At 36.1% G+C, this 13,760-nt stretch overlaps 1 protein-coding gene and 1 long non-coding RNA gene across 4 annotated transcripts in view; both read left to right on the forward strand.

Moving 5' to 3' along the window:
- Positions 1-4,486, forward strand: part of LOC147830190 (uncharacterized) — a 179,295-nt gene extending 174,809 nt beyond the window's left edge. The window contains exon 3 of the long non-coding RNA XR_015440606.1: positions 4,409-4,486. This is a non-coding gene — a long non-coding RNA (uncharacterized LOC147830190). The remainder of the gene's footprint in view (positions 1-4,408) is intronic.
- The window catches only part of St18 (ST18 C2H2C-type zinc finger transcription factor), a 311,874-nt gene that overhangs the window by 174,239 nt on the left and 123,875 nt on the right, over positions 1-13,760 (forward strand). For 2 of the 3 annotated variants that reach the window (XM_087185715.1, XM_004837518.4), the window contains one exon: positions 4,409-4,486. In XM_087185715.1, the coding sequence (XP_087041841.1) occupies positions 4,467-4,486 (20 nt within the window). In that variant the 5' untranslated portion in view covers positions 4,409-4,466. Of the gene's footprint in view, positions 1-4,408; positions 4,487-13,760 lie in introns of those variants that run through there. The other variant, XM_087185713.1, reaches the window with a different exon arrangement.

A 13,760-nucleotide genomic window follows, 5' to 3' on the forward strand; every position in this document is an offset into this window, starting at 1 on the left:
CCTTTCTATCCTTCACATTCTTTCCAATCACACCCTGCAGAGGGCTTCAAAAGATTAAAAAGTTGTACCTGAAGCAGATCTTTTCCCATTCCCTCTGCCATGCTAATTATTTTTGCATAAGGAGGTAAAAATCCATAAGACATGGGGGAAATGTTTAATTGACTGAATTATACAGGACTTTTTGGTATCTTTATATAAATATAATGGAGGTTTGATGTCAAGGTTTTTGAAGTGCTTAATTCAATCAATGTAATAAAGTATTAGAAAGTTGATATTGTATTCTTTTAACTTGTAATCATGTTGGTGGATTTTTTAAAAACTGCTAGCATTATAATTAGAGCGAAGTGTGCCTTAGAAGTACAGTATATAGCTCACCTTGTCTGCAAAGGTAAATGTTTCCTGGTTGCCAGTTAATTGATCTGTGGTAGAGATAAGAACATCCCAGAGAGCAAGGCTGCTTTAGTAGCCAGTGTCCATTTTAGCCATTCTTTTTGGATGGTGATTTCATGAATGGTATTTTGACTTTTCTTTCTCTGTGGCCCATAGCTCACTGTGGTGGGTTTGTTGGATTTACTATAAAGGTTCTGTTTGCACCCTGTGGGTTGGGTTAAGAATCAGGGTTTATGCATTTACTTGTACTGTTGCATTGTTTAGACAGCTTTGGTTTAGTTTTGATCTTTTTTTTTTTTTTTTTTTTGCCTTTGAGGCTCTTCCACAGTGTCAGCTGCTGACTGATAGTAGGAAAACGGCCTCATAGTGTGAATGAAAGGGACCTAGCGGTTGGTAAACAGAGATAAGGAATAAATAGAGCACAGGCAAAAGGAGATAGTTCTGTGGGGGCCCAGATTGCTGCCAGTCTGTTCAAGGGAGATGCAGAGCCTGTCCTTTTCCCAGATTAAATTAGTGTGTGAAATCTCCAGTGACCTCCTCCCCTTCTCCCCACACTCTTTAGCCAAGCTGAACAGCCTCTGCTGTAAAGTATTCATTTTATCCAGGGACAAGCTGGACAATAGAACTCTCCCTGATACTTATGGACAGCTGTCTTCATTCATAGTGCTCTCAGCATTTCATTTTTCATAGGAGTTAAAAGGGTTTTTACCTTGGAACTCAAAGGGGGCTGAAATGCAACTTTGCCAGTTCTGAAGCTGTTTGGGCAGGGGGCAGGTCTGGGGGTGGGGGGGCAGCTAGCAGCAAGGAGAAATTGCTCAGGAAAGGGATTATGTTTTGTTGTGGTTAATATAATTAAACCAAGAAATTAAATTTAAAAACTGATTTACTTGTTGAGAGGAAAAAATCTTTGATCCTGAAAGTTTCCTAAAATTAAGCTAATCAGTACAAAGTACACAATTCATCTTCACCCACTCTGCGTTCCTTTTGGCTAAACATACACACATTTTATTACCTGTAAATAACCACGAGTAAATATTAAGCCTGTAAGATACTTCGGTAGTCCAATTTTAAAATTTTTCTTAGTGATTTACGGCAAATATATTCAGCATTTGACTGATTAAATAGACCTTCGGCAACCTTGAGGGTCACTGTGCAGAGTGTGTACATAGAAAATGCATCAGCCCATTGTACCCTGGCAGCTAATGAGATTGGTCGTTAAGTAAATGACACAAAGCCTGCAAAAAAGCTTACAGCTCACCAGAGTATCACAGAGTGTCCCTGCACACCACACAACGACACAAACACTGGACTAACCTAGCCCACCCTGCTTTATTCTACATCACTGCTTCCCTGATGTCAGCGTGAGAAGCAGAACAAAGGCTAGGAGGCACCGGTAAGTCAGTCTGGCAATTAAGCTCCAGGGAGAAAGTGGAACAAATCTTAGCCTAACGGTGGGGCCGAAAGTCCGTCTTGCTCGACAAGTAGGTCAGGATGAGGGGATTTTGCTATCACTTCTGGAAATATTGCTTCAGTGATCAATGCTCTTGTTCTGTTGTTATTGTTGTTCTCTTTTGCCATTTCACAAAAGTTTGCAAATTTCAAAAGTCAAGTATACCCCAAAAGGCAGTGAACATGAATCTGAGAGATTGGCTATGTGTTAGAAAAAGGGTGCTTTCGCAAATATCTGTCATTCAGGTGTGTGTGCAGGTTTGAAAACTTTCAAATGCATGAGGCAACTTTAATTTTAGTTTGTCCTACTGCTTCTAAAAGGTAATGGAAACATGGGGCATGAATGTGCACAGTGAAGTTCATTCTTGATGATATAAAATATCCGAGCCCCTACTATGTATTTAACATACATAGGGTAACCATTTCCTTGATCAGTATCTTAAAAATCAGTCAATCAAACACAACAAAACAAGAAAATAATGCTCCTCTCTTCCTTGTGTATTTCAGTTCTCTTGAATCTGAAAATAAAATCATTACTGCGAGACTATAATAGTCAATAGGATTAGTGATTATTTTCTTGCTGTACTTGGGGGCAAATCAAAGCTATCTAACACTGAAGCAGCGTTTTGTTTGGAAAAAATGCATTTGCAATATTGAAGTGTAACACTGCAAGATCCTTTTAGAGAAATATGGCAGCAGGAAGTTGCCAGAAAGTCTTATTTGCCTTGCTGAAATGTCTGTCTGCCTTAGGTGTGTGTATTCAGAGGATATTTAGTTCGAGAGAGGATGATTTTGTTACAAGACATTCAGGTAAATTAAATGTTTTATTCTAAGAACTGTCAGCTTAAGTGGGCTGTCAATGGTTTAATAAACTCTTGACACTCTCATTGAAAACATTAAAAAAGTATTGTTAACATAAGTGTGGTGTTATAAAATAGATGTATTCATAATATCAGTGTCAAATTTTGATTTTTAAAGGCACTGTCATTTAATATTAGAACACATGTCATAATCATGTGTTCAAGGATTAAAACTATATTATATAGAAATAAGCTTGCTAACTTGCATTGCTTACATGATACATTTTATTTATGTAAGGATATAGAGATAAATTTGATACAGAATAAATAGCTTATTAATATTCATGAGAGAGTCATAATATAGGTTCATGATATGGTCTGAGTGATCACAGGTCACGTACTTCTTTACTATTTTTGTCTTGAAGTACTTTTCCTCTTTCAAATGTATTCACAATGTTCCCTTCATTTGAATAATTTGTTTAGGACTAGGTGTGTGTCTAAATAGCATATAATTATATGTATTTTGAACTCTAAATATTCTTTTCATAGTAACCAAAATTTAGAAAGAAAGAAATTTCCTGAAGAGGGTAGTATAATAGTGTCTTGTTAATTTCAAAGGAAATATAGGTAGAGAAGATATATTTTGATTTTACTAAGTTGAAATTTTTCTAATATGTCATTTATCCTCATGTCCTTCCTATGGTAGGAACCATGGAAAAAGCAAGCCAACCAAAAATGGCTACAATTGCTACCTAACAATTTCAGTTTAGGGCAGATTTATGCAACTAGTTTATCCTTTCAGGCATATATATCAGGTTATCTTTCTGTGCTGAACATTTGCAATTTGAATCCCATATGTTGTAATTTATTTTCTGTAGTTGCAGTGTTCATCCTGTTAGTGCAGGAGTGAATGCTTCAGAAAACACACAATCTTTTGGATGCTATACACTCCCACTCTACGGGCACAGCAAAGGGTGGACAAACTTGACTGAAGTCTGTAAGTTGCATCTCTGTGGATAAAACTGGGTGGACTTACTTTCACAGAACTGCATCTGTCATTCTTCAAAGCAAAACAGGGTTGTGTTGTAATTAACATTAGAGGGGCACAGATCATTACTTTTGGTTTATGCAAACTTGTTTCTACCAGTACTCGTCTTTCATTTGAAAGACTTTTTTTTTTTTAGTTTAGCGAAGAATTCTTTTGTGTTTTTTGTTGTTGTATAATTCCCTTCTTTAAAAAATTTGAAGAGCTTGATTTTTGTTGAAAGAGGAAACTTTGTATTACTGAACTTCTATCCCAGTTCACATAACAAATGAATATTAAACTCATTTGGTTCAAAAGGTTTTAGTAGGTCCTATAAGCAATTTAGAGACTTTCTGTATCCTAAGCGTCCACCATCTAAGACAAGAGATAAGCCATTGCCTAGAGAATAAAGCAGTTGTTATCAGTACCATATGAGGGACAAAAAGTCACAGGAGAATCTGTAATGGTCTTGTCTCAACTTTATCATATGTTTGAAACCTGGTTCTCCCACTGAGTCTGCGACCCTGGATAAATTCTGTAGCTTTTCTGGGCCTGAGTTTTCTGCTCTGTTTGACGGGGGTCAAAGGTGGTGGTGGGTGCACCAAGCTCTTGGTGTATTGTGTTAGGTGTTTTTAACTTGCACTTGGAGTTTAAGACAGTAAGTGGACATGCCACTGTCATGTCACACACTTCCTATGTGTTCGCTTCTACCAGTTCAGAACTTTTCTTCTGTTTTCACTTTCAGACCCCAAATTTTGTGAGATTCCTTGAAGGACTGTATCGATTCCATTTTATGTGACTTCATGCTCATGTCAAGCCTAAGGTAACATGTTAAAAATACTAAAGGCATTTTAAGTATACATGGTTAAATAGATGCATAGTTTTATTAGTAGCTACCAAAATAGTATATTAGAATTCCATTATCCTTCAGCTTAAACTTTTTGTAAACCAAAATATTTAATTTCCTTTACCTTAAAAATGAAATATCTATAATTTAAATAATTATTGCAAAGTTCTTTAACTTTAACTTATAGAGTTTATTTCTCATGTCTTTATTAATGATTTTATTTTTTGTAACTTTGAGGTTTTTTTGTAAGTTTTTGGCTTAGAATATTTCTTTGCATTAAACTTTGAATTAATTATAAATGTTCCCTCTTAAAAGACATTAGTACTGGAAATATTTTATTTATTTTACCACCTATGTAGAAAAGAATTTTACCTATGTTATTATTAAATATTTTGTCTTTAAAATTTCATTCCACTTAATTTAGAGATATCTAGATTTCCTTACAATTAGTTGAATGTTGTGTTGTCAAATGTTGCATCAAATTTGTGTTTTCAGATAAGATTTATTACTTTTTGGTTTAACTCTTTAGATTTGGATTATAGGAATAATTTTTCTGATAGGTTTTGACCTGTGCAGTTAAGCTACAACTTCAGGAGACTGTTAATGCTATGAAGAATTTCTGATCTCACATATTTTTTGTCTACAGGACAATTTTATTAACCCAAGAAAATGCCAGTGCCTTCAAAGTTTTATTAGTAACTTATTTACATCATTAAATAGAATTAATTGTGCAATAGCTTTTTAGATGAGAGCATTTTGATTTATATAGCATAAATACATTTCTAAGTAGCTATATTAAATGCATGTTGGCTAAATATACTTAAAATTTGTAATTTTTGGTTTTCTAGTTAAATATATATTAATAGAAACTATTCTAATGAAGAGTTACACTTGATAATGCCAGGAAATACATTGACTTTACTATTTTACCAAAAACATCTGAATTTTTTATGGTACACTTTCTTGACCTCTTCCAAAATTTAAAAGTTGCGTAGTTAATTCAACTTAATTTTTCTAAAATTTGAGGTTTTCCTTTTGCAGGGAGCATGGCTAAAGACCAGTGTTTAAAAACCTCACCTCATCCTTTTATCAGATGTGTCATTTATGTGTGCAGCTTCTGTCTGTATTCATAGCCATGCCTGGCCTGAGACAAAAGTTAGTTATCATTACTTACAGTGTTTTGCAGAACCAGATCAAGATGAAATGGTTAATTGTTTTAGTAGAATAAACAATATTTTCATTTTATGATGCAGATTTTAAAAATATTTTAAAAAGAAAGATTTTGTTATTGAAAACAATTTGTTAATACCATAAGCTAGAAAGATGCATCTACTGTTTGCTTGTTTTTGTACTATATTTGGTATAATTTAGAATGGAGACATTTACCACGTTAAATTTTCTTCTTTCAAATATCAAACAATGGTAGGGAATTAGTCTTCACATTTCCACTCTGAAGGGTGAAAATGAGGTGAGGATGAAATATGCTCATGAAGAAAATGAAATCAGGAAAAGATTGAGGCTTACAATTATGACTCGTCTAGAAAAAGGGCAAAAATTAGAGTATGCAACCTATTATATACAGAGCCCTTCATCTTTTTGTGTGTAAAAGATACTAGTGACTACCAAAAGGGTTAAAGAAAATGCATTCTGTTGCATCTGCTTACTAAATCCCTTACTTTAGTAGAAATTCAAATTTTGTAAAGATTATTCGTTTTATTGATGCATATAATTATAATCACAAGCCATCTGCTGATTTGGCAGGCATGGTTAAAATTCTCTAACTCTCATAACCTTTCAAGTACAGTGCCCTTGGGACTCTATTTCACTTTTATATTTTGGAAAACATGTAGGGACAAATAAGGGCGGTCATCTGCAGAATGTCAGACCTGGTGAAATAAAAGAATGGGGATCAGAGTTGCTGTTTTGGTTATTTTTAACGCTAGAAGAAGTTAATTTTCTTTTTCTTTTTTCTCTTCTGCTTCTGACTTCATGAAGGATTATCTTAGTTTCTAGGATGTATTTGGGAATTTTTTTCCCTAGAGATTAAAGCTTTGTCATTTTACTCCAAAAAGGCAGGTTCCAAGTCTAACCAATATGAATATACAAAAAACCCTCCCAGATATTGCTTAGATTGGCTTTTACAGGTAAATTCAGTGTCTTTTACTTAGACTTTCTGAATCAATGAAATATTCCACTGTTTTTATTTTTCTGAACTAGATTCAGTTGAATAACCTTGCAGCCTAGATTTCAGATTGTAAAACAGTTTGTATATTTTGACATAGATATTTTGATTTAAAGGTCAAATTTCCAAGCTCTGTTGTTTTGAGGGGTGGGGTGGGGTGAAATCATACACTGATTGCATTCCCGTGGTAGGTATCATCGTGTGGCCCTTCTTTCTGACTATAAACACTTGAGATTTTCTCAAGTTCCATGCCTGCTTCATTTACTTCCTTGGGAATGTTTCTTCCATAATCAAATCTCATCACCAGTAGGATTCCAAAGGTTAGATTTCACAGATTAGAGTTATTATGTAGAACATATCACTAAGAAATGCAAGTAAAATGGAAGGGAATCTAGAGAAGCCATAGGCCCCCAGGACTTTGTCACATAATGGAAACACGGGTGTACAGTTTTCCTATTCTCCTTTCTCTCTCTCTCTCTCTTTCTCTCTCTCACACACACACACACACAGACACTCAGGCATACACACACACACACACACACACACACACCCCTGTGAAATCATCAACTGAAGAACTATGTCCTAGCGCTCAGTAATTTTAAAAGAACACCTTATTGTACCTATATTGTACTTCTGCAATTTTTTGCAACAATAATGAAATATATGACTATAATTATAGTAACAATGATAACATTTAACATTTACCAAATGCTTACACCTTTCAAGGCACACTGTCAAATTCTTTACATGGATTATATCATTTACTACTCATCATATTTGTATCCCATCTTTACAGAAGAAGCAGCCAAGGCTGAGAGAAACTAGGATGTGCGTCCTAGGTCACCGGCATGATGGTGACCTTAGCCCAAATTTAACTGTCTCACAAAACTACGTTCTTAATCTCTTTCTGTGTTACACAGATTCTGGTAACAGAATATAGGTAAAAAGCCAGTGTCAATAACATAGTTGTCCGATGATACGGAGTCAGTTACAGGTGGGGTTGAGTTTCATTATAGTATCATTAAGAAGTTTAACCATCATAATAAAGTGATTTGACAAATTGCTTTATTTTCCTTATCAATAACATGTCACATTAAGGATAACCCCAGGATCCTTTTCATCCCCCAAATTCTATAACTCTATGAACTTTTTATAATGAAAACATCTACTGAATTTGAGAAATAGTTCAAAGACAGCATAAGCACTCATTATACCTCTCCAAGACATATGTATTTAGCCTGCCAATTAACTTCGATATAAGAACCACATGAGCTTCAACTCTATGCTACACATAAGATCAGAAGTTAAACATTTAGCCAGACAGAAATCTTAGCTGAGCATAAACATAGATATTAAAGCATCTGATAATTGAATTTTTTTCTCTAAGTATTTTGGTGTCAAGTGGATAATATTTTTCTATAATAATAATAACAGTAATGAAATATATTACATCACTCATCTAAGTATTTTATAAGTGTACATTCTTCTAATTCTCCCCACCACAACAATGGCCTATAATTTAAAATCTGCCATCATGTCCCATTCAGAGATGGGAAAGATGTACCATGGAGGTGCCTTTGACCTGCTGTGACTCCATAGCTGCATGGTCAGAGCCCGAGTCAACCTAGGTGCTGTGGCCAGGGGCAGGCTGTGTGATCCCACACATTCTGCTTCTGCGCTTTCTCTCTATGGGCTTGTCATTAGCATTTTATTTGAAAGAAGGCTCTGCTCCTTAAAAAGTGTTTGGAAACATAGATTACAGGTTACAAACATGTTTAGATATATCGTGGTATTTGTTTTTATACTTTAGATCTTAATTAGGCAGTTACTATTACAATAGTCATACAGTTTCCTTAAATTATTATAGAAGATTAACCTGGGGGCACTTTTTAATCTTTTGCAAATGCCACCTTGAAAGTACAATGGTGAGTAAAAACAGTCAAGTTAATGAGGTTTGACTAAAATCCCTTAGAACTGAAACTGTAATTAAAATCATTTTATTTTTCTCAGTACCTACCAGAGAAAGTTTGACCGTTTTGAGAAATGCATAAGCATTTGTTGAAAAAAAGTATTTAAGAATGAAAATTTCTGTCATAATATTATAACTCTTCTATATAGATGTCACATCAAGTTCATGAGTTCAAATTATTTTACCCTAGCCGGATATGACTGAAAATGTTGTTTGTACTTCTTATGTATTACAGTTTCCGGGAGAGTGAAGTAAAGAAGATGTGAATAGCAGAGCTAGAAAATTGTAAATAGGTTATTTAGTTTCTGTACAATCAGCTGACTAAGAACTATTTATGTGCCTGGAGGTTTTCTGAAGTATAGAGAATGAATATAAGCCGCGGCAGCTGCCCTCCAGGTCCTTGTCAGTCAAAGTAGAGCAGAGTGACATAGATGATAGTTCCAGCTTTGTTTGGGTCATTGTTCACGTGACAGTACTTTTCTGCCATACTGTGCCTGTGCAAGCTTAAAATAAGATGTTGCCAATATGGTTCTACTCTGCTGCTCAGCCTTAATATGATCCCAGAGCATCTCACCAGAAAGGACTTAAAAAGTCTTGAATCCACAGTGAGGGCGAAGCTCAGTGGGAAGGTACTTACCTAAATCTATGAAGACTTGAGTTTGATCCCTAGTGCTGAAAAAAAGCCTTCTATCTATTCACCAAACTCCTTGAGAGTCTACTGTATTTTAGCAACTATGTCCAGCACTGAGGATCAGACATGAGTACTCAGAGAGGGCAGTAGAAGCAGATGAGTCACAATAGAGTGGGACCTGTCCTATGGAAGAGCCTAGCCCAGGATGTCGATTTCAAATCTCGTAGAGTCGTAAATGATAGACATTTGGCTCGGACAACGAGGTGAATGGTTAACCAAGATAGACAACTGAGAAGGAAGAGGTTAATTAGAGGAAAAGATGCTGGACTCTTGTACATACTGAAATGTGAGACGGCCTTGTTTTGTTGTTGTGTATGCAGCTGATCCATAGGTATGAAGTTCAAGGATGAGATCCAGGATGCAGAGATAAACATTTGGAAGTGGTCGCCAAGGAAAATATATGGAGTGAAAAAAGAACCAAGACTGGGGGCTGCAGGGAATAGCAACATTGAATGAGAAGATGCAGAAAGGGGATTCAACAGAAAAGGATTTAGAGGAGGCCGTAAGAAGCCAGGAATATCATGAAAACAGACATAAACAGTTTCTCAAAGAAAGACTGGGCAATAGCGTTAACTGCTCAGAAAATGACAGTTAGACAGGATTCAATACATCAAAGAGGGCCTCACTGGTAGCCAGAGGAACTTCAGTGGCATCAGGGGTTGGAAGCCAGATGGCCATGAGTTGTGTAGGGAAAGAAAATGGGGTGGGGGGAGTGAGAATTTTAAGAAGTTTGACTTTGAGGAATAGAGGTAGCAATACAGAGAGGAGAAATATATTTATATGCTGAAAAGAAAGAATTAAAAAAGGTAAGAAGTTGAAAAATTTGAAAGGCTGTATGTAGGAAAAAAAAAAAGAAAACACCCTAAGGGACAGTGTAACAGAAGAAAATATAAGCAGACACCTAACCTTAGAAAGCAGGAGGTCACCTCTTCCTTCTCAAGCAGAGGAAAGGAAGAAGCATGCGTGCAGGGAGACAGGGTGCAAGGGGAAGAATGAGCTGCTAACAAGTTGATTGTCTCATAGAAGCCACCAAAATCAGGTAGCAGAAGTCTATATTGACTCGGTAACATGGCTTTAAAGTGTAAGTTCCTTCAACATGTTAGTTTTTATTAATTATTACATTTTATTAAAAAGAAGAGATTCCATCTAACTTTTAAATTTTATTTGTGATTGATATTGGCACGAACTCAGAAGACAGCACAAGAAAACCAAAGAACCAGGGGAGGTAGGGATTTTCCTCTTGGATTTGAGCCGTCTTAAAAAAGATGCAGGCAATTATGAGGGTTAAAGGGAAAGTGGAGACTCTTCTCCCATCTGGAGCAGTCTGGAAGAAGGGACATGAGGCTTGAGAGAGGGGAGACACTGGCTTTTCTCCATAGAGGACACGTGTTGATGAGTGGAGTGGGGAGTAATGAGTCTGGATCACAGCAAACAGCAAATATATTTCTGCACTGAAATCCCTCCTTTCTGGATTTTTCTCGGTTCACACTGGGGACAGAACTTCATCTACTGGTTCTCTTCACCTTTACCACCACCCAGGCTGGACTCATCTTCTTTTGCCCTATTGACTTTTGGTTAGAAACTGGTTTCCCTGTTTCATGCCTCTGTTCCAAGCTGTCCAAGACCTTTCTATCATACGTTAAAAAATGTACATTCCTTACTACGATCTGTATGGATCCACCTGTTTTTAACAGGCTTATTGAGATATAATTTACACACTATACAATTTACTTATTTAAAGTGTGTTCAGAGGACCTTAGTATATTCACAGTTATGCAGTCATCACCATAATCATAAGTGTTTTGAACACTTTTATTCCTCCTGCAAAATCTGCATCTCTTATTCACCCTCTCAAACCCTCTCTTCCTAGCCTTAGACAGCTACCAATCTACTCTAAGTTTTTGCATATCAATATATTGATACATATATATATATACATATATATTATATATATTGAACATTTCATATAGTTGAAGTCACACAATAGATGTTTTTTGTGACTGAGCTGGTTTTCTGAGGATAAAGTTTTCAAGCTCATTCATGTTTTAGCATGTATCACTACTTCATTCCTTTTTATTGCTGAATAATATTCCACTAATTAGATATACCAAATCTTATTTTCCATTCATTGATTGATAGACATTTAGGTTGTTTCTACTTTTTGGTTATGGTGAAGAGCAATACTATGAATATTTATGTGCAATTTCTTGTGTAGATACATGTTTCCATGTCTTAGTTATACACTTAGCAGTCCAATTGCTTGATTATGTAGTAAATCTATATTTCACTATTTGAAGAAATGCTGATTGATTTCCTATGTGAATGAATCACGTTATATTTCTACCAGCAGTGTATGAAAGTCTGACTTCTTGACATTCTCACTAATACTTGTTGTTATCTGTCTTTTATTGTTTCCATCTTAATAGGTGTGAAGTAGCAGGTCATTGTGATTTTGATGTGCATTTCCCTAGTGACTAATGATATTGAACATCTTTTCATGTGCTTCTCAGTCATCTGCCAGTCTTCTTTGGAGAAAAGTCTTTTGCCCATTTTGTGTTGGTTTTTGTTGGTGTTATATATTCCCCTGTATCTAGAAGATACAGGGAGCTCTAATTGTTTACATTCTGGCCATGGTCCTTGCACTCCTTCTCAAATCAACAACAAAGGGTATTCCTACCTCAATCTAAAATAGCTCCCATCTGCTGGCCTGCATTATTTTCCCATAGCACTGCTTGCTGCTTTAAGTTGCACTACGCGCTACTTGATCCTTTGGCTTTGGGCTTCCCTCCCACACTGAAGTACATTTTCTGTTCTGTCTCTTCCTGCATCTCTGCCACCCATGTGATGGAGCACATGGGCTTTGGAGCTAGAGTCCATTTCCCAGTAGGTATAAGATCCTGGGTAAGAACTTAGGCTCTCTGGTTTGATCTCCTCATTTAAAGATAGGAATAATTAATAGTCTCTGAATGATATAGTTGTGCAGATTGATTTAATATACAGATAGCATTTATACCAGTACCAAAGACATAACAAAATAAAAAATAATCAATAAATATTTTTGAAGTAATATTAATGAATTGTCCTACTAATCACATGTTCTCTTAAAGAACATCTCCAAAGAGTTAGTCACTCTTGTCAACATATGTCCTCACCAGACTACACGGCAGTAATTTTGGTGGAACGCATACCTATGGGCTCTGTATAATGACTGGTCTCTGTTGGGACCATAGAATTGTACCAAATGTCTACTCTGTGCTTTGCCTTCCCTATGTGTCATATGCATCCCACAGCTCTAGAGGGAGGTTCTGTTACTGTCTGCTTTTACCAGATGAGAAACCTGATGATTAAGGAGGTTAAATGACATTCTGAGATCACAGAGAAATGTCAGATTTAGAATTCAAACTCAGGTCAGTGGTAGTCTAGACAAAAATATTCCAATTTCGATTCTGGTGCCTTGGGCCAGGGCTCATAGTCTCCATCATCCCCAAAACATCTCCCAGGTCATTTATCACTGTCTTCCCCAACATACCGGTTTTATGGTCTCTAGTATATTTCAGAGTCTCCATCAGCTTAGCACTTAGTACTGATTTTGCAGTGTTCTATCCAGCCTATATCCAGTCCAAATGCAGTACAAAAGATCACATTCCCTAAGCAACCCTATGTGGCTCTTTCTGTGATTTTCTCAAGAAAGACATGCAGACATACAGCTTCCCACCACCCAAAGACAGAGCAACACAGAGGGACAAACACTGGCATCAGACATGGGTTTGTGTGGTAGCTCTTATTAATAGCAAGACTTAAATTCACGCACTTAAAATTGGAAATACTATTGTCAACTCCTTAGATTGTTGTGAGACTTAAGTAAGTAAGATAATGTGACCACGAGATGCCTAGTGCAGTGCCTGAGATAGTCAGTATCAGTGTGCAATTCTTGGCGGCCATTGTTGAAACCCTCATCTGATTTTGTTTTCTTCCGCTGCCTCCATTGGATCACTTAGCACTCTCTACCTTCTACTTCCCCTACCTCCATGGTCTACTTTGAGATCCCCATGTTCCTTGACATGTTCACTTATATGTCTCTAATAAATAATATTGCATTTTGTCTATTGTCTTTTAATTTTATTTCCTGTGTTTTCAGAACTACCAAATTTCATTTTTAAGGCGTTTTTAACATGCCAGTCACTCCTCTAATTTTAATATATGACTTACCAGACAGTTATAGTCACTAAATGTGTGAATCCCTTCCCCATGCATCCAAGTTAATAGTAATGTGTGTTAAAGATATCCTAGTATTTCATATGCGTTTTTGCTCATCTGTTTTTTCTTAATTTGTAAAATAAATCTTAATTTGTAGGTTAACTGCTCATAATATTCTTTCTTGCTTCACCAATTTTCGTATATAGCATCA

The sequence above is a fragment of the Heterocephalus glaber genome, unplaced genomic scaffold (assembly GCF_053883595.1).
Source record: "Heterocephalus glaber isolate CG9 unplaced genomic scaffold, H.glaber_assembly_v1.0 deba00000281, whole genome shotgun sequence".
Lineage (NCBI taxonomy): Eukaryota > Metazoa > Chordata > Mammalia > Rodentia > Bathyergidae > Heterocephalus > Heterocephalus glaber.